Source organism: Dendrobium catenatum, unplaced genomic scaffold (assembly GCF_001605985.2).
Source record: "Dendrobium catenatum unplaced genomic scaffold, ASM160598v2 fragScaff_scaffold_665, whole genome shotgun sequence".
Lineage (NCBI taxonomy): Eukaryota > Viridiplantae > Streptophyta > Magnoliopsida > Asparagales > Orchidaceae > Dendrobium > Dendrobium catenatum.
Window position 1 is genome coordinate 5,347,612 of NW_021319127.1, and position 27,645 is coordinate 5,375,256.

General features: G+C 35.1%; 1 protein-coding gene across 1 annotated transcript; it reads right to left on the reverse strand.

Moving 5' to 3' along the window:
• Nucleotides 1-2,470: 2,470 nt before the first annotated feature.
• Nucleotides 2,471-23,339, reverse strand: LOC110115270 (cytochrome P450 CYP72A219-like). Its single transcript, XM_020848460.2, has 5 exons — nucleotides 22,956-23,339; nucleotides 21,950-22,170; nucleotides 21,570-21,814; nucleotides 7,718-8,105; nucleotides 2,471-3,091 (listed from the first exon to the last, which is right to left on the reverse strand). Exons 1-5 carry the CDS (start codon nucleotides 23,260-23,262, stop codon nucleotides 2,660-2,662), a joined length of 1,593 nt encoding a protein of 530 aa, XP_020704119.1. The 5' UTR covers nucleotides 23,263-23,339; the 3' UTR covers nucleotides 2,471-2,659.
• Nucleotides 23,340-27,645: the final 4,306 nt, after the last annotated feature.

The window sequence follows — 27,645 nt, forward strand, 5'->3', positions numbered from 1 at the left end:
GGGGCATATGGATTAATTTTGGTGATTGTTCATTTCATATTCTACAGATTTTGGTAGAGGGATTACTTTTAAGGAGAGCTAAATCTCTTATTCATAAGTACAGATCTACCCTTACCAACTGCACTGGTTGGAATGGTTGAGGAAGATTTTATAGAATATGATGTTGGTTTGCTACTACAAAACTATCTCGTTAGATCTGGCTAATGGTTCTCTAGGAACCCAGTGATATCCATTACTACATAGATGCAACTGGATGCTTATAAAAATTTTTACAAATTCTAAGGGAATGCGGAGTCAATACTTTCACTTTAGATTTCTCTGCCTTTAAAACATCCATGACCAAGTGCTGAGATATCATCCCCTCCATATGGCCAATGTATTCTTCCATAGTTTCACCCATTTGAGCAACAAATGTATTAATTATATTTCTCAAGTTCATAATTTGTTGCACCATTTCCTCATCATCAACTTTCTCTATGTAGAAGTCAAAAGGGAATGGTGAAGATTGTGCTGTCCTACAAATATCATCCTCTGCTTAAGCAGCAGAAAGGGGGTGAAAGGCGTAACTTGTGCTAAGGTTTAACTTGCGCTTAGGAGAGGAGATGTGGGAGGAATAAGGAGCTCCTCCCTAGCCTCATATTTAACATGCGCTAAGGCTTCTAATTTAGTATCATTTCAGGCTTTTGGCAGATATATCTGCCTCTTAAGCTATGCTGGATAGTTTTTATTGGCAAATTATGTTAGAAATTACTTTCCTACTTCTTTGTTAGCATTGTTAAAGGAGTGTGATCGAGTATCTATCACAAATATCCTGTTATAAATTTTCGTACAAATATAAAGTGCAACATTTCAATATATATTTTACTTATAAATGGGATATCAGAAGTTGTGTCAACTTTGAATACTATGCAACTTTCACATTCAATAGTAAATGTAGATTTTGGTTTCTATCCTCCCTAGCTAGAGGTGTAATGGGCATATGAGTAACAACGACCCTTGGGTAATCTTTACTTGGGGCATAACCATCTAATCATCAGCATTTAGATCAACTATCTTATTTCCATTTATTTACAGTCCTATAGTCTGAAAAACATTCCAAATGTGATTGTATTTCGAGAATAAATTTCCTCGATAGTGAGATCCTTGTTAAATGTAAAGATAAATATGTCAATCATTTTTTATGATTTAGAAGATAACCTTCAATAAGTCTTTTTGCAATATTTAATTCCGACAAATTTTTGAAACTCTAAAAATGAGCTGAATGTAAATTTGGAATTCTCATTGTACTCATCAAGTTACAATAAAATGTAACTACAATGTATACCAAGGATATTGGAAGATTATTTCTAAAGGAATTTTGACTTTGATTGAATTTGAGAAGTATTTTTGAGACTCTCTAGATTTCATAACCTTATTTATTGGATTTTCATTCAATATGAGGTTCCTAAAATCCACAAGGCTCGGTGGAATTTTCAAAGAATTTGCATTGCTCTCTTTTTTAACGATGAAAATGGAGTTATAAAAAATTTTCATTTCTTTAATGAAATATGATAGAAAAAATATCACGTCACTTTGAAAGTCAAACGATTTATTCCATAAAGATATTTGAACACAAAAATGGGTTTTAAGAAATGTCCTTTCTTTAGGACACTTACTAATATCATTTAATTTATTTTAAATATCATAAAAAATGCCTTAATAGCTTAGACCTTTAAGGACACTTGTTTTTCATATTATTAATAATGTTTTGAATATTTTACGGACGATACTTACATGGCAGCTATTAATAGGATACTTAAATAGTATACAGCAATTTATAAGTTTTCATATATTGCACGTTTTCGTAGGCCATTTTGCATCCTTAAATGGCCATTTTGTTGTAGTAGGGAACAACATTAATCTATCACAAGCAGTTGTAAGTTCAACCATAAACGGAGGCTTTATTTGGAATAATTTTCTTATTGTTTCTCAAAAAAAAATTAGTTCAAAATTTTATTGAATTATAATTTTTTGATTAAAAATTATTTTAAAAGACAATAAGAAAATTGTCCCAAATGAAGCCTCGGGTTCAAATTGCCTAACTTGATGACTAAAATTCTACAGTTCTAGTTCTAGATCACGCCAAAAATCTACTAAAATAAACTCAAACAATATATAAACCCATAACTTGGCTCTCTTTACAGAGAAATTAATCTATACGTAATCTCAAAAGAGAAGAACCGTCGGACTATGAGTGCACACACTGTGTACAAACAATGTGTACAAAAATTTGATACACAATTTGTACACTCATATGTCAGGACGGTTTTTCCAATTTGGACTCTGCACAGAAAAATTTATCCTCTTTACAAGCTTTACCAATTCAATTAATCAGGCAAAAAAGAGTTATACTACATCCTTAGCAGTTGTCAAATTGCAGCAACCTTTTTTTTTTCTCTCCAACACATATTTTGCCATGGTGATTGATGCATGCGGTATGAAATATGTCCTCAAGCATTAAAACATATTCTAATCAAATTTACAGGAATTTATTGTGCAATACGACGCACTTATCATGCAGCTACATTATTTCCACTCCCAACTTGAGAAAATGCGAAGTAAAACCATTATTTCTATCAGAATAGCTGTAATTTGTTAATAACCGTGACAGGCATAAATGTTATCGTAATGTATGTAACACGACTTGAGTGCCATGCTGAGGCTGAAGTGTTATGACAGTGTATGGAGCATGGATGTAAGATGGTGAGAGCTCGAACTTGAAACGCTGAAGAATCATGGTCAAGCACATCTTGGCTTCAGACATTGCGAAGTTCTGACCAAGGCAAATGCGAGGACCCCAACCAAATGGGAAGAAGGCCATCTGGTTGTTCTGTGCTGCCTTCGATATGCCATTGGCGAGTCTCTCTGGTTTGAATTCATGGGCATCTTCTCCCCAGATTTCAGGATCATGATGAATGAAGATTACAGGGAGAGAGAGCATCACACCTTTTGGGTATGTGATACCTCCTAGCTCCATGGTCTTGTAGGTCCTTCGGCCCAGGAGAACCACAGGGGGGTATAGTCTTAGAACCTCATGCAGAATCATGCTCATCTGCACCAGTTTAAATGAAAGCAGCAAAAACCCTAAGTATTGCATATATTACATGATTTTTACCAGTCGTAAGAGTACAGAGAACGTTTGAATTGTAATATAACAATCGGGACTTTGCCTCAACGGCCAATCAAAATTTTTAACAAATTTCAGAAACCAAAATTAACTAAAAGGCCGTTCTAGATGATGTCCGTATTCTGTTATTTTGGCAGATAGACTTAGATACAAAAAGATTTTATGGCCCAGCATTAGCATGTAAAGCATGTGTGAGTAAAATGAAATGCAATAAATATTCGTAAATATAAACAAAACAGTTTTGTTGACCTTCGTATAATGTCCAAAGGAAACAAAAAAATTCTGCATACCTCGTTCGATCGAAGAAATCCCGGAAATCCCGTTGATTTCCCGATACTCTGCTCTGATTCGCGATCAAATCCCTGCCGAAATCCCGCTGCTACAGTCCTATCTCTGCGAACGACGCCGAATCCATCGCTTCTCCGTGTTTCCTGCCCAAATCCCGTTCGAGCTGGACACTCCTCTCGCCTTTAGAAGCCGGATGAGATGAAGGCTCTTCGGCACTCACGACCGAGCTCCCGTCTTCGACATCTCTCCCGCTACCACAACCAAAAACTCCCTTCACTGCTCCGACCAAATCCCGATCCCCCTTCCTCTCTGTCCGAGCTCCGATCTCCTCAGCCCGTCGCTGCCTTCCGATCCAGTGAGGAAGACACAGAGAGAGAGAGAGGGAGAGAGAGAGAGAGAGGAGAGATCAACATACCCGAGCTCTTCGTCCTCCTTTCCCGTCATTGTGTCGACGTCGCTAGCCGAGCTCCGTCCCGACTTCGCTCCTCTCGACGACGTTCTCTGCCTGTAGGATCAGAAGTCACGCATTTTAATCGGAAGCAACAACTGGAGCTCGTTGCTGTGAAGTTAGCTTCCTCCCTTTCACGCGCCCTCTCCAGTCCTCCCTACTGCCCGACTTTGCTCAGTCGGCGGCATTCCCTTCTTGCTGGACGGAAGCAACAAACGGGAGCTCTCTGTGAGGGTAACTTTCTCCCTTATCCTCGCCTCTTCAGTCGATTCCCGTTAAAGAGATAGAGAGAGGGAGAGTTGTATTAGTGCTAATGAAGATTAATTTTTTTTAATCTTAATTATAATTATTTTAAACTAATTATAATTATTACAGATAATTATGGTTAATTTTAATTAAGTTGTTTTAGTTAATTTAATTAGTTATATTTAATTTTACTTAAAGTTAAATATAAATAATTATTCTAATTAATTATAACAATTTAATTATTATACTTAATTATAATTAATTGTAATTATCTGATTGACGACTAGCCTTAATCGAAAGTTCTCTCTCGTGATCGGGAAGGGTAATTAACTATAGGGGCTTGTGCCTATAGGAAACCAGAACTCAGATCATAAAGTCCTCGCAAAATGAGGGCGAAATCTCTGGGTAGTGTCTTATCTACAAACCCATCTGCCTTCCAAAATTTACCTCGGAACTTATTCAGTTAAAACTCACTCGCCAAATAAAAAGAACAGAAAAGCGAGTAGAGGCCGAGGCCGAATTTTCGGAGCCCACAAGTTTTTAATATGACGGAGTTGTTTTACAAGGCTTTTACTAGTTAAAGGGATAACAACAAAGTTTACACATTAGTGATCAGTACAGTATTTCTTCTAACATAAATAACTTGGAAAAATCAAACCACCGGGTTCAGAGGGCCCCAGTCATAACCGTTTACCTGCAGTGTCATTTGGCGACAACACTGCCGGTTTGAGGACATGTGCCACGTCCTTATTGACAGAAGATGGAATGATAATGAATCCTAGTGATATTCTCGACCAGACACTCGCTCTTTGTGAGCTCAAGTATATTTTCAAACTTCTCCGCCTTGGCAAACTGTTGCAGAAAGTGTGTGGATTTGCTTTAAGTGTTTTGATGATTAATTTCAGTTTTAAACATTTTAAATTTTTAAAATATTGGAGTTTTGGATTTTCATGGTCATTTGAAGGTATTTTGAATATTTGAATTGATCCATCCGGTTGAGATTTACATTCAACACGGCTATCATCGGGATATTTATGGAGAATTTAATTTGTGGATTGAATCTTGTCGATAGATAATCAAGTTCATCATAGGCTTTGTGGCCTTATTAATGAATGAATTTCAATGTTCGTAGGCCTTCAAGGCCTAAAATGAACGCATAAGACAAATGTCTCGATCGACGTCGGGATCGTACATTTGTTTGATAATACGAGCTGTGTCGGCTACTATCTACTCACGTGGGAGGATTATTGTTTGAACCACGTAGCATTCTCAGACGTCATGTGTTACCCATAACACTCTCATCGAGGCCCATGCGGGAATTTGGGAGTATTTTTGTAATTATCTATCAAACTCTTTCGACTTTGTCTAAACGCTGACAGAGGATCAGGTTCATTGTCAGCCGTATGCTATTATTTGTGAATTTTCCTGTTTATCCGCCTTGAAGGTCTAATATGAACTTATAAAATAAATGTCTCGGTTGACACCGCAACCGTTCATTTGTTTGATAGCTCAAGTTATGTCGACTCCTATCTACCCGTATAAAAGGATCGGGCTCGAACTTAAATTTATCATTTATTGACTCGTGCAGCATCCTCAGACATCATGTGTGTACCCGTAACACGCTCATGTGGGTCCTATGTGGGTGTATGGTTGCACATATGCACTTCTTTGTGTTATATTTACACACTTGCCCGTGCATTTTTACTCATTTGTATATTGATGTGCTTGCATGTGCATTTTTTTGTTTATGTGTAGACATATTGAAGTGCGTGTGGGGGCATTTTTTGATGTATGATGGGTCTTCTACGACAACTAGTAGAAGCTTGTGTTCGTCGTAACTCTTTTGTATTTTCCCTTCGGTGACATGTTGGGTGCACGACGGGTCTTTTACGGCAATCTATATGAGCTTGCAGTTGTTGTAGCCCTTTGGCATTTTCTTGTGAATAACATATCGTGCGTATGATTAATCTTCTACAATCACTTGTAAGTGTTTGCATTTCGTTGCATGTCATCTTCTTCTACTAGAAGAAGACTGGTGTATTTGACTAATGTTGAGTGGTTACTGACTGTAGGGATAATTTAGCAACCCTCGCATGTTATTCTTCATCACCGGTGAGTGGACTACTATATGAATGAGGACTCTCCTACATTTTCTTGTGGATGCTCACATTCTACATACACATCACTATGTGTATTTGCATTAAGCTTCATCGTTCACAGGTGGATTGGCTTGTTCTCTTGTAATTGAGTGACATTAATTGCATGAGAGTTACACTTGCTTTGAATTCTCCAAACATATCTTAATTGACAGTCAGTTGCATGTCGAATCCCTTTGTTGCTTGTCGAGTTTAAATATATTTACTTGCCATTGTATTGTTGTAGACTATGTGAATGTTCTAGCATTGGTTACACATATTTGTATATACCTACAAAGAACGTTCTCAACTGTAGGAAAATTTAATATATTCATATGCAAGTCAACTTCCTTCGTTTACAGGGAACTTGTGTATTTGCTAAATACTTGATTGGCGAGGGCATCCTTGCGATCATTGCATGCTCATTATCACCACTTCTAGAAAGCATGTATCCATTTGTAAGTTAATTGGCACCGTTAGTGAGGAGATTATCTCTCTTACAACTTTCTTGATTTGTTTGTAGGGGCGCTGCATTCATTGCATATGATGCGTGATTGCTGAAAAATTGCCATATTCACCACATATCTTTAATCGCCATCTCTAGATAATTTGCTAAGCACATCGTAGCTTTTCATCATATGGCCAGTTAATTTGTAATGTGAATGATAACACTAACAACATTGTTGGTTAGCATTTGCACCAAGTTATTATGAATAGTCCATATTATTCATTAAAGATTCTTGCATTGTGGCACATATACAATACGAGTTCCATATTTATTCAATTGCATTTATGTGTTCATTATCTGGTGAATCATGGATTCACTTTATGCATCCATTCAAGCCTGATTTATTACTTTAGGTCCTATTTCCTGTGATCAAAATTAGGTTCAGTTCGCTATCAATTAGTTTAAATCCAAATTCATTTAAGTCTTGCTTAATTCAAGTTCTTTGTATTTGCTCAATTTCAAGTTCAAATTATTTGAGTTTAGTTCAAATTCTCTGCTCAGTTTGAATTCAACTCAAGTCCAAAACAAGTCTTTTGCATTCTTTCATTTTTAAGTTCAAATTAATTAAGTCCAATTCGTCGTCGTTCAATGTGCAAGTTATCTGTTGTCCAAATCAAGTTCCCTATTAATTTATTCAAGTCTCTGTGCTAGATAAACTGAAAAGTCTATGAAACTATTACTATATAGTTGGTTTTCTTTGAGTATTTTTGACAGCAAGTAAATCAACACCTGAACTACTTGTTGTTTTACTTTAGTCTCTTGTTCAAATATTATCATCATAAATGTTGAAGTAAGAGAGAAACATTTCAATAATTAAACTACATTTCTACATGGAGAAGCTCAACAGCACAAATAAATAGTTCCCCATCACAAGCTTGTTATGTAAAACAGTAGTAGATGAACAAAGAAAGTTAGAAGGAGCTCACAATCTTCAAATGGCTTAAACCGTCAAAGTCAGGTGAATTTTTGCCAAATACTTGCATAAGCTCTTCACGCGCTCTTTCTTGCCAGGTTGGATAAATACTCAACAAAACAATTGTCCAATTAAGCAAAACGCTCGTTGTCTCTTGTCCTGCAAAGTAAAAAAGCTTACATTCTTCGATAACTTCTTCAGTGGTCATTCCAACATTTTTGGATTTTCCATGCTCTTCAAATTGTTTCAGATTGGACTCGATCATTAGGCCTAATAGGTCAGTGCTATTTTTGACTCCATATTTGATAGCATTCTCTCTTTTTTCAATCATGCCTCTGAGAAGAGATCGAACCTCTTTATCAACTTGTTTTCTTCTTCTATTCATTGGAGTGGGCAAAAACCTGCAATATGATAGCCACTTTTAGCTATGTTTAACCTCCATGGCATATCCATATCAGTCGGGGCATTATAAGTTTACATAATGAAACAATATTTATTCATGCTTTAATGGTGTATAATGAATTTGATAATGTATGGAATGACATGATGTTGGCCCTAAGTTAAAAAAAAAATTTATCTAAGAGTTTCAAATGGAGAAGAAAGCATCTGAGAATTTTTTTACTATAAAACAAACTAAAGTTGTAAAGAGGATTGGAGATGCAGTCACCCAAACTATGGGGACTTACCCGAAACAAGAGGAATCACTCATTTCTTTTAGACAAAACACTCAGTAGAATTAAGTGAATAAAAACTATACTAAATCAAATACAAGAGTTTAATTAACAAAAATAGCCATTTAAAGTAGATGTGGAATGTGGGCTCCGAACAGAAATCCCGGGACGGCGCCGACTGCACAGCGATTCGGCGGGATTTCGGGCAGAATTTGCGGGATTTAACACAGGTATATCTGTGTGTTTTTTTTTTTGCTTCTTTTGAGCTTAATCCAGAGGTCAACATGGAAGTGGAGTTAATGCTTGGAGTTTAGCCTTAAAAGACATTGGAAATACAACCACAGGCCTTTGGAGCCTCTCTCTCTCCATCATCATCCTCCCCTGAATCAAAAAGACGCATTCTTGAGTTCAATAAAAGATGAGCAGGGCATGAGTATAGGTTTTATATATTGAACTTTCAACTCACAACCATCCCATTTAAAAATTAAAGTTGGTATGTAAGGTTCAAACTTCTTTTCATGTGGCAGGAAAAGTCTTGTTCTCCTTGAACTTGTGGCAGGTACAACAGCGAAACCTCCCCTTGCTTCGATACAGCATAACCAAGTTGCCTTCTTTTTACTCCAAGAGTTAGCCATGAGCGCCAACATCCTGTATTTCTCATTTTATTCTTAAAGAGACATTCTTGCTTGTTTCTGAAGTTCCATGATATTATTTGTTATCCCCTCTACTTCATCACCACCTTTTGTTTGGCATGGAATTGGTGCATAATCTATGGTGTACGATGGATTTCTTCTATAGAAAGTTTTAAAGAAAATCTAATGCGGAAGAAATGGTGCGCATTAAAATAAAGGGCTGAGGTGAGTAGTTTTATTTGATGAAAAAATATATAGAATGAGCCAGCCAATTGGTTGAGGGGTTGTGGGATTTTTGGATTGTGGAGATTGAAGGGTATCTGAGACTTAAGAAGGGGTGGTGAGATTTGAGCTGATTTTTCAAGTAGCTGATTTTGTGTAGAGCTTAAGAAAGGTTAATGGAGAGAGTTTTGATGGGTATTGGTATTCTATGGATAACATAAGATGTTAGGAAAATGATGAGAATTTTTTGGTGTATGGAGGTGAAGAAAGGAAAACTAGTCGGATTGAGCTATATTTTAATTAGATGGCCTAACTTCAGAAGAATAAGGTGAGAAACGTGTTAGAACTTACAAAAAAGCACCATAAAATGCTGGAAAAAGAAGAAGAACACAAACATAACTGAGGATTGATCTGGGTAACCAAGCCAAGGATCAAAAAGTTTTCATGAAGTAAAACCCAGGGAAAAAGAAATGCTTACAATCTAAATTCCATAGCTATATTTGAGGAGATTATGAAGAGATATAAGAATACAAACGTATAAGAAGATAAAAAATCACATGCATGAATGTCAATGGCACTCCAAATAAGAACATGAATTATAGAATATGAAACAGGAACCTCTACATCGTTTATGTTCTCATATTAAAAGCAAATTTTGAGTCTTCATGAAAAAGCTACTTCAAGTTTGCTCCATGTTTCCATGAAGAAGCTACTTCAAGTCTACCTAATCTTTGAAGAGAAGAAACTTATATAATTCCCACCTCCATTGTCATCCAAGGGTTCCTCCAAATGACCATTCTCCATGTCTGATCGTTCTTAAAAGTAAAAAGAGCATAATTGCCATATGAAAATGTGCTTTCTTAGTTTAAGCCCTTCTTAAGAAGTTCCTTAACTTATCCTTGGAATTATGCAAGCTCCATAGGACTCATATGATAGTAAAAAAGGTTAGATAACCTGGCACTCAACACCAAACAATGTTGATGTTGAATCTCACACATGAATTCTAATTAACTATGAATTTCATCGGTCCAATATCTATAAACTATTTTTAGTTGGGATAACACACTCCGACACATGTTCTACTTTTTTCGTCATTATTATATGCAACAACAGCACAATAAAAGCATAAGGTCCCCATTTACAAGGTTTCTAAAATTGTCTCAATAATAAAATTAACTTTCTCATTTTTTATCCTTGGTAGAAATTTCTTAAAGTGCAGTCAAAATATATTTAATTTTTCCAGAATAAGAAAATAAAGATTTTTTTTATCAATATGCATTCCCATCAAATTACCATGACCTACCTAATAAAATATGAGAAGCATTTCTATGTAAAATACAAAACCAAATTGATCAAAAATTTTACCAATAGAAAACTTAACTAAACCTATTCACTAAACATAAAAATAGTTTTTAAACCAAGAAAACTTAAGGTTAGTTGGCTAGATGTTTTTAAAATGCATGGATCATATGAATACAGAGTAACTGAATGCATGCCTCTAAAAAAGGCAGGAATTTGATTAAATGCAAATTTAATGCATTAAAATATTTTTTTGTATTTATCAAGATAAATTTCAAACAGAGGTGCTAAGATAAGGTCACTTACGATGGGAGGGTTGTAAAGAGAAGACAATAAGAAGTGATGGGATTTGACAAGGTCTAGAGAGCGAACAGGATGGTTGAGGGCGATAGAAGGTGATGGGGTAATTGGTAGGCTTAGATCATTGATGTAATCAATTGGTGGATGAGGGGCTCTTCTAAAATAATTGAAAAAGTTAAGGTTAATTTGGAGGAGTTAGTTTCAAGTTGGAGGTATGGTTTAATGAATTTCGGTGGCAATTCACAATTCCTATAGTTTGTCCAGAGATAAAGTCAAACTTCTACCAATTGTTTCTACCTCTACAGTACTCAAATCTACAAACCTGGGTTTGATTTTAAGGTGAGGTTGTCTAGTATATTTTTTAAGAGTTTGATAAGGTTTGGAGAGGTTTAAGTTGTCCAAATGTGCTATGGGAGAGATGTAGGTCAGTTCTATCTATAACTGATTGTGATTTTTTGTAGAATGGGTAGCATTCAATAATTCCATTTTAAAATGATCAATAAAACTTCCTATATGAGATCTAGAAGTTTTGATATTTTTTTTTTTTTGGTGTTTTGATAATATTTTTGAATTTTATAAGATATTGATCAAGTTACTGGCCTGGAACAACAAACATAAATTGGAACTAAGATTGATTTATTCTTCATAATTTTCACTAGAACAACCTAAAATAAATTTAGGATTATTAAAATATGAGACATGGACTAAAGATCTGGAGATTTTGGTGGCATTATGAGTTTTTCTTTGGTAAAATACTAGTAGGAACAAAATTAATCCCAAGAAAGACATAATGCTTAGTTAGCCTTAGTAAGTAGGATTAGACTTGGGTTTGGATGGAGAAAATTAAATTTGAATTTTTGTAAGATGGGTTACAATCATTAGAACACAATGGTAGAAACTTGCAGTAAAAAAAACTTGCAGGAAATTAAAACATACTCACCAAAGTAGGTATTCAAGGAGATCACCCAATCTACTTAGATATGGTCGGCCACCAGGCCTCCAAACCACTTGGACTTCTCTCCAAAAACATACATGCAAACCAAATCTATTTAATTTTAGTCCAAAGGAGTTCTTATACAATTGAAATCATATAAAGAGACACACCTTTCATTCAAATTAAAAAATAAGAGGAAAAAAGGAAAAGAGAGAGGAGCCCTTTGCTCCTTGCTTGGGCCCCACTTGAAACTACCTTTAACTGCCTCCATACACACACATAGTATAGCATGAAAGCCCTTGACCTTGAATATAACTTAGACTTAGTACATTGATCACTAGCAAAACAAAAAACATCAATATAAAGTCCACATAACACTTAAAACACCAAATATATAAAAAATGCATAAAACAATAAAAGGTGTAAATCATCGTGATTAATCCTCATGGATTCTTCCTGGCTTGAACTTTATGTACTCTTGCTCTTGCTCTAGTAATAGGACCACCTCCATGTGCTACATAAGGAGGTGCTCACGAGAGATTGCCAACAGTAGAGATAGGGATAGGCAAGGGAGATATTGTGAACAAACGAAGCTTTTGCAATAAGGAGCACAAGGGAGCTTGAAGGCGACGAGAGGTGTTTATGGGGAGGTCACCAGTGATAGTACGTGCTCGTGGAGGGTCACTTGTGATGGGAGGAGCTCATGGGAGGTCAACAATGACAAAGATAACGACAAACAATGGGATTGCTCGAGCAAGGAGGGCAAGAGCATAAATTTTGAATCAACTAATTTAGTTGATTTCCAAATATAAGGAAAGTTGGTTGTTTGTGTGATCTCTAAAACATTAAACTTTAACTTTGCATTTGTTTTGCTTTAAATCAAATAACAAAAAAATTAAAATGCAGGTGAAGAAAATACAGTACTCTTAATGGTTTCAAGTTTCGACCAAGAAGCCCCTATATAACTTTGGATGATTTTTTTTCACATTTAAGCATAAATATTTCAACCATTTCTTTAGTACCCATATTTTGAAAATAGTTGGATTCAACCAACGCTAAACACTTCTTAATATCTGCAATACAAAAATTATGAAATATATAGGTACAAAACAAATTTTCCTCTAAGAACATTCATGTGGAATTTGACCATCAAATTCATCTTGTTCTCCTTCATGAATTTAATTAAACCCTACGAAGGTATAACGCTCTCTAAACTTTAGAAAAAACATTTTTCGGCAACGCGACGAACAATTACCTATGCACCCGTTTCTCTAGCGTGGTAGGAGAAAATTTGTTGTGATGCTTGCAACGAGGCGGGTAATTTGCTAAAGTCCTATTTTCGATGTTTGTGGCGTGACGAGGGACCCCTATGCACACTTTTTCTAGTGTGGTGGGAGGGAACTCGGTGCGGCGCTTACAACAAGGTAGGCGAATCTTTTGTGTGCTTTTCTTAGCACAGCGGGGCAAAGATGTACGTACCCATACGCGAAAAAAAAATTGTACTTTTGAATAGGTGCCCGAAGACCTATGCACGCCTTTCTCTGACGTGGTGGGATTGAAGATTTTTTTCCTCGGTGTCATCTGACACTGTCCGTGCATGCTTTTCTCTAGCATGGCGGGAGGCCCAAATTCCTGAAATTTCTCCTAAACAGGGGAAATGTCGGAAGCCTACCGAAATTTTATCTGAAAAAGACAATAACTTGAACAAATTTTTGGACGGCAGGGGACTTTATTTGCATAGCAGGGTAGCAGGGAACCTGATTTTGGACTCAGATGAAATGAACTTAAAATTTGGACGGTACTTGAACTATAAACTGAACATAAATTTAAGTGAAAGTTGACCCAAATCAAACTCGAATTTGGACCTAAATGACAACAAATAAAAGATTGTAAATTGATTCATAAGAAAAACAATATAACATCCAACATGATGTTGTAATTTGTAAGCTAGCAAAATCCATATTAAATGCAAAAGAACTTGAACTTTCAAGGACCGCAAGAGACATGAATTTGGACAATTGTACAAAGGACTCAAATTTGATATCAATTTGAAGTTAAACTTGATTCGGACGTTGCAAAGAACTTGAACAAGTGCAAAGGGGCTTAAATAATTAAATATGAATTCAGAGAACGTTGACTCGGCTTGAAGGAGTTTGCGAGCTTGGGTCAAAATGAAAGAGTTAATTAAAAGCCAAAACTCATGATCATAGGCAATTGAACTCTATTGCAATTAAATGTCTTGATCATACAAAGAACAAGGAGCAATGAAGCAATAAAGAATTTACATTAAAATCTCATTGAACATGAGTTGCTCATGAACAAATAAGAGATTCATGAAGGATCATTATACAAACATCGACGAGAAAAATCAACACTCAAGATAAAATCAACTTTCAAATACAATGAAGGACCTTCAGTATACATATAAACAAAATTATGTCAATATTGCCCACATTGGTGGGTCCACGAGTTTGCAAAGAGGAGTTGGATGATACTAATGAAATAAACTCCTAGTGAGCATAATCACTCTCAAAAGTGATAAATCAATGTTTAAAATTGTCTAATTGGGTATTGAAGAATTTTTTGTTTATGTGGCGAGGTGTAAGCCTTAAGGCGCTTTGAGGCGTTAGCCTTAGAATAAAAACATTGCGTAAAGTGATAATAAATGTCAAAAGTGATTTTTTTATAATACCTAAATAATATATTAAATGATGGCATATTAACATCCTATTGAATTATGAATTAACAAATTGCCATACATATAAAATAAGAAATTGCACAAAAAATAAAATGACAAGTGATAAATTTCGTGAAATAGAATTAAAATCCAAATATTATAAGAGCACAATAATATTAAATATAGAAATTACATAAAAGTATCATATAACATCAAGTTCAACTCCAAAAATTTTTTTCAATTATTTACTCATTTAAATTTAATTCCTACTAAAAGCGGAAATAGTTTATTATAACTTAAGAATCATTTGCACTATCAACACTGAGGTTGTCTTTATTTGAGTTGTCGCCATAACAAATTGGTCTATCCTCTGCCTTATTAGATAGAGTCAAATTCATCCCAATATACTTCTTTTTAATTTATTTCAATCATGTTCATCTTTTAGAAATATTTTCATTAACATAAATATGAGATTAATACTCCAAAATTTTTAGGGTAGTGATGTGCATCTTTCAAGTGATTGTCAGTGATGGCTACGAAGGTGTTGGTTGTGGCGAAGACCGCGGGCTGGAGGTAGAAGCAATTGAGAGCAAGTTGTTGCGCTCAAATGTGCATGAAGACATAATTTATGTTTGTTTTAACAAAAATATATACAAATAGGGTTAGGCGTAAGCCTCACACTAGCGAGGCGAGGTGTGCCTCAAGGAAAGTCTCAGCCAAGCTGAGATGCAAGCCTCATAAAAAAGCTAGAGGCATAAGCCTCGAGGCATTTTTCACTAGAATTGCGTTGAGAAGAGCCTCATATTGCGCAATTTTAAACAATGTGATAAAGAACTTATGATAGACAAGTATCCAAATATGAACTTATGAGTTGATATGCTAAACTCTTGTAAACACAACTCATAAAGTGATAGTAAAAGCCAGTGCAATTAAGCGACTCAGAGTAAAAGAAAAGATTATAGAGAGGTGCAATAAACATGAATTATTCGACAAGCATCAAGTAACTTATAAGATACAAAGAATAGATCGCCTACGAGATACTATCGGAAACTTGTCATACATAAGGCGTCAACAAAATTCCAAATAGAACATTGGATTTGAATGACAGTTGCACGCACAACTAATCAACGACAGATAATTCAAGAAAATATCCCTCGCACATGCACCATAATTTGTATACATATAGGTACACCGAAGGGGATGTATAAAATACCCGCATGGGCCCCGGCGAGCGTGTTATGGATACACACGTGCGTCTAGGGATGCTGCGCGGGTCAATAAATGAATGTAGTTCGAACCCAATCTTTCTATATGGATATATAGGAGTCGAAATGGCTCGAATTATCAAACAGATATACGATCAGTGTGTCGATTGGAATATTTATTTTATACGTTCATATAAGGCCTTTAAGGCCTTCAACCAAGAAAATTAATTAATAAAGTCACAATGTCGACGAACCTGGTCCCCTATAGGCAAGCTAATAGAGTCGACCATGTTTAATAAATAAAAGTGATCTCAAAGTCACCCCGATGATGGCCGTGTTGAACGTAGATCTTAACCGAAAGGACATTCCAAAACTTCAAATGCCTCCCAAAACCCCCAAAAATCACAAAAATCCTAAAAATCCCAAGATTAAAATATTTAAAATTGAAACAAACCATCAAATCATTTAAAATAAAATTCATCCATCCTACGCAACAGTTTTGTCGCTAAATAGCACTGCAGGATAAAAAGTTATGACTCGGGACCCTTCGAACCTAGTGTTTTTGTCGCCAAATAGCACCACAAAATAGTGGTTATGGCCAAAGCTAATACGTTCCTTAGTGGTATCAAATCTTTAAGATATGAATCAAAAGGATATAATCGATAGGGTATAAAGCCCTCTGTTAGCTAAGGTGGATTCAAAATTTTCCCCTTAGAGAAACATTCACCCCAGGTCTACAAGGTCCCCTTAGACGAAGCAACCTATGGCTGCCAACAATGATCCTTCTGTCAGGTTGGGTCAACTACCTCCTCTGACTAAGTAGACTAGGGACCATGATGGCTAGAAGACGAAACCATGGGATCCTGATCGGGTCCATCATCCATTCCCCACCATCCGCTTTAAGTGCAAGATGGTGAAAAATTTCTAATTTTGAATATCATATCTCCAAAACCCTCCAATTTCCAGATCCAAGCTCATGATGCTACTATATGTCGGATAATGTGTATCTCTACGTATCTGATTGACGACTAGCCTTAATCGAAAGTTCTCTCTCATGATTGGGAGATGTAATTAACTTTAAGGGCTTGCGCCTATAGGAAACCAGAACTCAAATCATAAAGTCCTCGTAAAATGAGGGCGAAATCTCTGGGTAGTGTATTATCTGGAAACCCATATGCTTTCCCAAAATTTATCCCGGAACTTAAATCCGTTAATACTCCCCCGAAAAAAGAGCAGCGGGGAGGCTGGGGCAGAATTTTCGGAGCCCACATTATTAAAAAAAAAATTATGAAAAATCACAATAAAATAATAACAAATTGCTATGTAGAGTACGAATCTTATTAATTCTATTTTGAATTCTCATGTAGACACTCTAACTCATTATGAAAAGTTGTTTCACAAATAAAAATAGTAATAAAGATAGAGAATTAGCTAGTAGAGCAACCTATTGTTTAGGGATTCGAGCTCCATAAATAATTAAAACCTCATGTTTTATTTACTCATGAGTGTTTTAAATAATGATTTTGGGGCTTGCTTGTGGCCCACCTCGGTGGGAGGATGAGTAAAATTGACATGAAGAAATTACAATTTATCTTACAAGCCATCCGCTATACAAGATAAGGCATCAATCCACCGCAGGGGGGTGTGGGGGGTCCAAGGCCCATCATTCATGCCCCATTAGTGGGGTGATAGCCACATGATCTAACTTCACATAAAATTAAACTAAATTATCAAATTACCATATTTTAACCTACTACAAATAACTTTTTTATCTACCCAAGTAAAATAAGAATTAAAATAATAGCAGTATACCCATTGTTATTGGGGAAGAAGATTGAGTCCATCAAGAAGAGCAATATTAGTTGGAGGAAGAGAAAATTCTTTATTTATAATGTAATTAGGAGTGTGCATAGATGAGGTTTAGGTTTCGTTTGGGATGACTTTTTTACTGCTTCTTAAAGCAGCTTCTTAGTACAAGAATAAAAAAATTTGTACTAAAAAACTATTTTAAGTAGTAAAAAAGCATATCAAACGAAACCTTAATCTTTCTATCAACGAAAGACTAGAGGACAAATTTTAATAATAAATTCTCAAAGGAAGAAAAAGTAAGTTAACTCAATGTCTCGTAATTCAGTTATTTGTTTTAAACTCATTCCTTCTTTAATTTGTAAAGCATATTTAAAGAACCTTTTTTTATCCCATATCAATTTATTTATTTTAAAATTTATAGGAAAATAATTAAAGGAAAGCCTGTTGTAAGCATATTAGATGATGAGAGTGATGACTTACATGAATTGGGGTTCTTTTTTTAAATAAAGTTGTAGCAATTATACATGCACTTACATCTAATCAGGATTTCTCAATTGGGGAAAAAACTTAAGGATGAGGTGCTTGAGGAATGAGAAGTCAAGTGCATAATCAATTAGTTTACTTCAATTCGGCAGCTTTGTTTGCTCGACTTTTTATATTTATTTCAATTAGACTTTAGAGTTAGCATATGAATCATATCATTATGTGAAAAACTCTATGAGCGAATAAAATGAAACACAATAACATGAACAAATCCAACAACACAATAAAATGTTGCGACCCATGACCTCGAATTTGAGATTTTAATGATGACAAATAATGTCGTCTGATTTACTATTCATTGAATATCATTTATTATTGGTTATTATCCGTGAGTACTAACATTTCAGGAAGATCACAAGCTACTCAAGATGACAGGAAGACTCAAGAATGGTTAGATTAGGAGTATGAGTCTGACAATATATTTTGTTATTTATTTTATTTTTTATTTTCTTGAGTCTGGAAACAAACTGCATGTAAGTCTGAGCAACCATGCACACACACAGGGGGAGAGGATTTTAAAAGTAAAAATGAAGATTTTTCTTCTCTAGTGATCGTACTGTACGAATTTATGTCGTACTGTACGACCTGAGTTGGTAAAACGATTTTCTGTGAATAGTTCGTACCGTACGATTTATATCGTACTGTACGATGTGTTCCAAATCCAAAACCCTAGCTGTCAAATTAATTTAAGTTTTCTCAGCCGTTCGTACTGTATGAAGTTATTCGTACTGTACGATTTATTTTAAATACTTACTTAAATTAACCCGAAATTCGTGGATTAATTCAAGGCTTAATTTCAAATTGAATATCGTACTGTACGAAATAGTTCGTACAATACGATAAACAGAGACGAATTCTTATCATCCCGGAGATCGTCATGGACGATCCTTTATTTTTTGCCTCATCGTACAGTACGATGTATATCGTACTAGACGATGAATAGAAACGACATTTGATCGTCCCGGAATTCGTCCTGGATGATGCCTTGATTTTGACCATTCGTACTGGATGATGTATATCATAAAATACGATGAACAGAGACGACATTTGATCGTCCCGACTATCGTCCTATACAATCAGTTATGTTGAGGATCGTACCATACGATTTATTATCGTACTGTACGAGTTATTTTGAACTGTTCGTACACGTTCGTACCAGGACGAAGCCTGTTTATACATATCGTATTGTACGATGAAGAATCGTACTGTACGATTGTAACGGCTACTTTGCAAATTTAGGGATTTTGGAGCCCGTTTTAATGGTCAAAATTGTCATATTTTGAGAAAGAGACAGAAGAGGAGAACGTGATTAGAGAGGAAATCCTTGGGAGAGCTCTTGAGAAGTTTTGTGCGGTTGAGAGAGGAAGGAGAAGGTGAGCTTGGTGAGGGAGAAGAGGTGTGAGGGAGATCACACGGTTTCTCCGATCTTGCTGCATCTTGCTCATCCTGTGGCTCGGGAAGAACTTGTGGGAGGCTCTCTAAGGGGGAGACTCTTCTACATCCGTGACCTTGAAGGTACTCTGCCTTCTCCAAGAGGGAGAAAAAAGAGAAGGTTCTCTGCCGTCACCAGGAGGGTGAAAACAGTGCTTGGCTCTCCGCCAGATCGGGTTTGTGAAAGGGAGTATTGTAAGGGCATCTCCGCCTTGCCGAGGGGGACAAAAGGAGAGCTATAGTTTTGTAGTGAAATTCCCGGAGCGGAGGACTCCGGGGAGTGGACGTAGGTCATGGTTTGACCGAACCACTATAAAATTCCGGTGTGTTTTTTCCTTATAGCGATTTACTTTTTCTTGCACTTGATTCTCATATTATTTGCTTGGTAATATTTGTGGAAGAATAGTATTGTATTGTTGCACGTTGAGATCAATCACTTGACTTCGTAGTAGTTTAAATTTTCGTGTTAAAAATTTAAAAATATCAAAAATATTAGAACTCCTGCTTAGGTTTTAATTGTTGCTAGAAAAGTTTTCACAATTACCCTACCCCCCCTCTTGTCCATCTAGTTATCCATAAAAACACAGAATTTATATGGTTTGACATAAACAAGCCTACATTCATGACCAAATAGAGTGAAAATAGTTTCAACCAGCTCAAAGTCAAGTCCATAATACAAAAATATATATATATATATATATATATATATATATATATATATATATATATATATATATTATCAAAATAGTTCCATGACTATTCATGTCTGATAAATTTATTCCCATAGTATCATGTTTGCTCCAATTTTAATTCCTTTAACTATACAAAACTAATCTAAAATCTTCCCTTATATTGTAATTGTGATATAAAAATATAAAATTTATACCAATTTAGTCCACCAATAATAAAACATTAATCTCAATTTTGTCCCAAAGAGATCATTTTTTATCAATTAGAGGGAATAAATTAGATCAACATGATACTCTGGAACTAAATAGGTGATATATAAATAGTTGGGGGACCATTTCGAAGTTTACTCCAAAAATATTACTTGCAATATTAACTCTCCACATTATTTTCTTCCATTATTATTTTTATAGCACAAGCTATAAATATATATATATATATATATACCTTACCCTTTCCTCTCCATAAGCCTTTGACCACATGTTATAGCGAACAAAAACTCTTCTCCTAACTCTTTTGTAAGCCGCAAGTCAACCTACATGCATTAGTTTGACAAACATGCTCCAATATAGTGATGACCACCAACTTTGAATAATGCTCAACAGTCTCCTCATCGATAACTACTCTTATTGTCAAATATCTGACGTTTAAACACACAAGCTTCACTTTCTTCGAAACAATTCTCATTGTCATCAACCTCAAGAGAAAGAAATAGAACGTTGAAATGGAGAAAATATTCTATGCGGACGTCGAACGCAGCTCTACATCCGGAGACCAACTAGAATGAGCCACGTCAGCAATACCGAGAGCAGTACTAAGCGATACCGAGCAGCGGTACCGACGTGGCTCATTCTAGTTGGTCTTCGGACAGCATTTGACATCCGCACATAATAATTTCTCTGGAATAGAGGGCTGCTACTATAAGTGGCTCCTGGCACCTCAAGAACTCGATGTATATTACAAGCTTTAAATCAGAAGCTAAAGACCTTCAAACAACAATAAGTCCAATAAAAATGAGAGCATGAAGTTTGCTGCTGTGATGAAATGCTTTGCCACAGAAAGCAGCATTTAAAGATTTAGGAGCCATTTTGTTCAGCACATGATCAGGGATTATTCAGATAAACCGATTTTTGGTGCCAAAAAATTCTTAGAACTGAATTTGTTAGAATCAAGATAAGATTTGAACAAGTCTGTTAGAAACTGTATTTAAAACTCAAACTGCAAGGAGAAAAAAATCCTGAACACCACCAACTCTCAAAAGGTGAAAACTGTAGTAATTTAAAATTTTCAACATTAATATCTGTAAAAATTTGCTATAGATGATTATTATCAAGAGAGAAACATATCATTCATACGGTGTAAAAAAATAAAATCATCACTTGCTTAAGCTAATAACTTTTAAAAAGGAACAAAAATAAATAAATCTTAACATCTTTTAATACAATAACCACATACCTGTAACCAGGGATATACACAGATTGAGAAGCCTTAATTAGAAGTTCGGCTTGCTCTGCCTGGAGTTGAAATATTCTTCTTCCTTCTTCGTAGCAGCTACCAAAGGCTGTCCTTGAGATGACATCACCTGTTAAATTTTGAAACTCAGGCCAGACATCCAGTTCACATGTTCCACTAGGCTCAACCAATTTCTCCCATCGTCCAATTAATTCACTACAACAAGTGAAAAATGCAGGCTGCATATGCTGGAAATAATAAAATTTTATTTAACAGATCAAAACTGATTTAAAGAATATAAAAAGTATTTCCATAGACGTCTATGGCTCAAAAAAAAAAGGGAAGCAACATAGTTTAAAATTATTGAAACATTGGAAATTTACCTTCAACTTCTCTACATGGAATGCAGGATTAATAATCCTCCTGTGTCGGACCCATTTTTCACCATCATAATTTGCAAGTCCAGTTGCCAACACCTTCCATAGAGGGTTAATCTTTGGTTTCATAAAGTGACCAAATTTGGTACTCAGAATTTCTCGGACCAAATTAGGATCCATGATGGTTACTCTGGGCACAGGACCAGCCCATGTAATACACAACTTACCTATTTTGCAGATCAATATGATATTCTGTAATTAGTTCAAGTTAAAGAAAATCTTCAGAGGACTTATCTTTAGCAAATTAGCTAGAAAAACTATCAACAAGCAGAGAAAGATATTGTCCGAAGAACAAACGGAGGATTTAACTAGCGGTGAAATTTAACAGTTCCCTAAATCATGTTTGGTAAATCCTGATCAAATCCTGCATAAATCCAGTATCCAAACAGCCCCTGAACATTATTTGGCACAAGCTTAATTCTGTTTCATTAAATATATGTTTTTTTTTTCCTCATTGTGTCATGAAATGTTTGAAAGAGGTCATAGAATAATGTCTTTTTTAACTATATATCAAAACAGTGATAAATATCCCTTGAAAAGAGCTAATTATTAAGTCTGGTCACCATACCTAAATTTATGTCCGGATTTGTGCGTTTTTCATGCGCTTTTATTGTATTTTTGCAAAAAGGTAGCTAATTCTTAATTTTAATTGCATATTAGCTACTTTTTTGTTGAGTATTTACAAAATTAAGCAAAAACATAGTAAAAGTGCATCAAATATCTTACTCATTAAGTATTTGGTGCCTTTTTTGCGCTTTTCATGAGTTTTTCAAATACTTAGTAAAAATAAAAATACATGAAAAGCGCATGAAATGTGCACAAATCCAGACACAAATTTAGGTCCAGTGACCGGAACTAATAATTAACCCTTGAATCATCACATAAAAAAAAAGTGATACTTGGATGAACAGAGAGTGCTGCGGACGTATCTGATATTTATGCCATTAATTACCATATTGACCGATCGCTCGGTGAAGCAAGGGAGAGACTCGGGGGATGACGCATTGAGAAAAGGCGAGGGGCTTAACCAGGGCCTCTCGGACGAGGCGTGCGTTCTCCTTAAGGTCGCCGGAGGGAAAGCGGTATCGAGTTCCGAGGAGACCCTGAGCCCGGAGAGCGCGCTCAAGCCGGCGGGGCCGCCACCATAGCCAAGCGGCTAACCAAAGCGCCCATAGCAGCAAACCTGCTCCCGCCGCCGCCTCCGCCGCCCACAGCGCTTTATCCGGCATCAAAACTGTAAGCATATCACTTGTCACCATTGATCGCTGCCTCCTCCAGGTCAACGTACCCCTTTCTTCTAATCCGTGAGTGAAGCAGCTGCTGGGCTGTTTGGCAACTCTTGGCATTCAATAAATCTTTTAAATAGATTTGGTAAATTCAAAATATGTTAAATCTTGAAACTGTTTGGTATGTAAAATGTTAAATTTTGAGAAATTATTTAATAATATATATCATGATTTATGACGGTTAGAAATTTAAATTTAAAAGAAATATTTATAAAATCAAAATTATTGCATAAAAATATAATAAAACCAACTTTAGTTCATATAAAATGACTGAAAATTCAATAAAAAGCAAATTACAAACTAACATTGACCAAAATGACAGGTGAAATATTAAATAAGCTAATTATATTAATATTTTATTACTAATTATATCATTAATTAGTTAATTAAGTTAAATTAGATAATTAATTTATGCACTAATTATACTATTAATTATGTAATTAATTAACTTAATTATTAATTGCTTAAATTATATTAATTAAGTTAATCAATAATAACTTTGAGGCGTCTAGGGTTTGCCTTTCATCTTTTCTTTTCGTCGTTGTTGTTGGGCTTCGTTGCTTTGCAGGAGGTGTGGAGATTGCTCGCGTCGCTACTTCGGCTCCTTCGTGGCTGTTCGACTTCGCTCATTGCGACATTTTGATCGGAAGCAACAACGTGAGCTTGCTGGCTGTGAAGGTTCTCCCTTTCGCGCGATTCTTCGATGACTATTGAGCTTCAGCGACACGGGCGGCGCGAATAAGTCTTCCGCCACTATTTAAATCCCATTAAATCAATTGAATCGAGGGATTTAGTAAATCCGAGATTTAAGCTGTAAATCCGTATATCCGGGATTTATTGGATCCCTGATTTTAACCCACGCTCTAAAATTGTTTGGCTGGATTTAGCGTAAATCCAACTTAAATCTGACGATAAATCCGATACCAAACAGCCCCTACAACTTGCGGGTTGGAGCGGATTATAAGGAGGCCGAATTTTGAAAACGATCACGGTTGAATATTACTTTAGAGGATGTGATTAGAGAGAAATTTAAAAAAAAAATTCATAAAGTCAGACAGATTTTGCATTTTCTATTAAAAAATTAATTTAGAGTTTTTGGTTTTATTATGAAAATTGTTTTTTTTTTTTAAAGCAATTTTTTTTGCTTTTATACTTGTGTTTAAATTTTGAGAGAGAGATGGAGAGACGGCAAGAAAGAAATTTGCTATAGGTTAGCATTTTATGAAGAAATAAGAGTTAAATTATCACAAAATGGAATTTTTAATTTATTTTTAATTGATCATGCAAATACTATTTTTAATTTTTGAAATTTTAAATTAAAAAAATTAAAGAAATTAATAATATTTATAACATTCATTTTATTAATAATAAAATTATATTTATTTATTTTTATAAATTCATGTTAATTAACAAGCAAAAATATTTAAAATTTAAATTAGTTATTATTTTGTGCTCTTAATGTGTGTTTTTTTTTTAATTTAAAAGTGCTATCTTGCAGCAAAAATATTTAAAAGCCTAATTTCAATCTAAAAAACCTAACCTGCAGAAAAAATAAATAGAAAAAATTAAAAAAGCTAACTTGTACTTATTATTAATTAAAAAACCTAACCTTTTTGGAAAAAAAAATCGTTTCAAAGAAAACATAAAGAAAAATCTCTCTTTTTCGATCTCTCTTTTTCTCTCCAAAAATAAAGAAAAAAAGCTCTTTAAATGAAAAATAAAAAAAAATTGCATTTTCTAAGAAAACATTTTTTTAACATTTTCTTTGAAATTAATTCATTTTTTAACTGAAAATGCAAAAAAAATTTGCCTTTACGATCCTTTTTAAATTTTCTCCTAATCACATTCCTTCTTCTACATTAATCTTCAACAATGAGCCTTTCTAAAATTAGGCCGTAAAAGAACAGCTTAGCAAGGACTTAATTTTAGATGTGTGGGTATAATGAAGTTATTTCAAGTTGGGGAATGATGAAAATGTGCTGCATACAGTGGCGGAGCCGGAAACTTTTTATAGGGGGGCCTAAAATTTTTTTGTTACTACTCAGCTTCTTTTCTTATTTTACTCTTCGTCATTCTTTTTTGTCTCATCTAAAGTCATCGATAAGTTTGATTTTGAAAACTTCTTAAAATACATTTCCATAAAATTTATGTCAAATTTGATTATCTAGACATGAAAATAAGAATCTAGTCAATATTTAGACAAAGAAGCATTTTATCAAACACCATAAGAGCATATCAATTAAAATTCAATTTCATAATAGGATAAACAAAACAAGAGTAAAAAATTAATACAAACTTCATTTTTCATCAGGAAGGAAGTCAGTTTTTTGTCTCCAATATATAATAAAATAAGACTTTGGGTGCTGCTCTCTGCCGGAAGCCGGATGAAGGGAGCAAAATGTGAATCCGCAAATGCAAATGGAGGCCTGGGCCACCGGTTGCCGCCACAAGCGCACGCCGCAGGAGAGACCTTATGAGGCGGAGATAGAGCTGTAGAGGCGACGCCGCGACAAGACGTGCTTCACGTGAGACCTTCTGAACCAATCAACCGAAATATTAGGGCTACCAAACGTTGAACCGCCCAAAAAAACAAAGCAAGTGCATATTATACAGGTTTTTTTATTTTATTCGGAGGGGGCACGTCTTGGCTCCGCCGTTGGCTGCATAGATTCAACATGAGTAAGGTAAAACTAGTTTGCACTCCCTAAGATAATAATTTTCAGCTAACTAAGCAATAATTACCTAAATATGAAGCAAATCAAGAACATATATAGAGGATTTTGTATGCTTTAGCAATTAGAATTTTGATGTATATCATGATCTATATGAGACCATATATAGTATATGTAGTGGGAGTAGTCATTTAATTTATAAGTAATCGAAGCAAACTTCATTGGGAGCTACTTAAGTGGATTCTGAGGTTTGCAAGAGGATCAGTTGATAAAAATCTTTGTTTTGGAGATGTAGGGATATATCTATAGGGGTATGTAGATTTTGATCTGGCTAGAGATCTTGATGGTAGGAGAAGCACGAGAAGCACGATTATATCTTTAGTTTGGGAAAGACTAGAGAGTTGGATTTTTATTTTATATAAGATTGTCGTGTTGTCAACAACAGAAGCTAAGTATATTGCTATCACTGAGGCTAGCAAGGATATGATATGGTCACAAAGTTTTTTGGGAAAATTTGGCAATATACAAAGAAATGAGAAGTTGTATAGTAACAATATGAACATTATTCATCTAGCTAAGATTGCTACATTTTATGCCAGGATGAAACACATCTAGCCTCAGTGTAATTTTCTTAGATCACTTCTAAAAGATGGTCAATTATCTTTTGAGAATATACATATGACCCAAAATCATATAGACATGCTGAGGAAGACAATGACAATGACAATTGATAAACTGAAGCTATGTGTAGCTTTAATTGGTCTTTATGAAGGATGAGAGCAAGGGTGAGCTAGACTACTAGTACAATGATTGGTGTTACATATTAGAAGAAGGATTGATTACAAATAATTTTTCAACTGAAGATTGTTAGTTCTATGTGGGATATGATTGTATTGATCAATTAGGTTATATTTGAAAGTTCAAATAGGTTATTAGACCTAATACAACTGTCTCAAGGCTAACCAAGAGAGAGGTGAATTTGTAATTTAAAAATCCTTTTGGATTTTAGAAAACCGATTTAAAATTTGTAACACAACGATAAAATTTTTACAAAAAAAATATTTTTTGATCACAACAAACTAAAGTGTAAAAAATAAAAAATGCAGTAAAAAGTAAAGAACAGAAGTACCAAATTTTATAGTAGTTCGGTCCAACTAGACCTACGTCCACTCCCTGACGACTCCTTCAAGTATTGCACTAAATCAAGAGTGACTCTCATTTTGCTCTCACAGCAAAGCGAAGAAGCCCTTATAAAACCTCTCTTCCACCAACATTAGGAGGCAGTGTACCGACGTCCTTTCTTACCCTCCTGGTGATGGCAAAGTACCATCATCCTTTCTCACCCTCCTGGTGACTGCAGAGAACTAGCGTCCTTTTTCACCCTCCTGGTGATGGCAAAGAACCAGCATCATTTTTCACCATCTTGGTGACGTCTAAGAACTAGCATATTTTCTCACCCTCCTAGTGACGGTAGAGTACCATGATCTTATTTGAAAATCTTCTCTTAAGAGCCTTCAAGGAAGTAGGGAGAAACTTGAAGAATAAATAAGAGATCCTTACCTTTGCTAGTGTTGTCAGTCTGTACAAATTTCTTCAAACTTTCATAGTGAATTTCATGGTGTGGTGTCACTTTATGATTTTTCTCAATTTTAAAATTTTTCACATTAAATTCTGGCATTCATTC

What these genes read in the sequence shown, in the direction of transcription:
- LOC110115270 (XM_020848460.2), bottom strand. Translation starts at nt 23,262, where the DNA reads ATGGTGACAAGTGATATGCTTACAGTTTTGATGCCGGATAAAGCGCTG. An exon ending in GTGTATATCCCTGGTTACAG is followed by an intron (nt 8,106 to 21,569) that starts GTATGTGGTTAT and finishes ATCATATTGCAG; the next exon opens with GTTTTTGCCCACTCCAATGA. An exon ending in GTTTAAGCCATTTGAAGATT is followed by an intron (nt 3,092 to 7,717) that starts GTGAGCTCCTTC and finishes AAACTGGTGCAG; the next exon opens with ATGAGCATGATTCTGCATGA.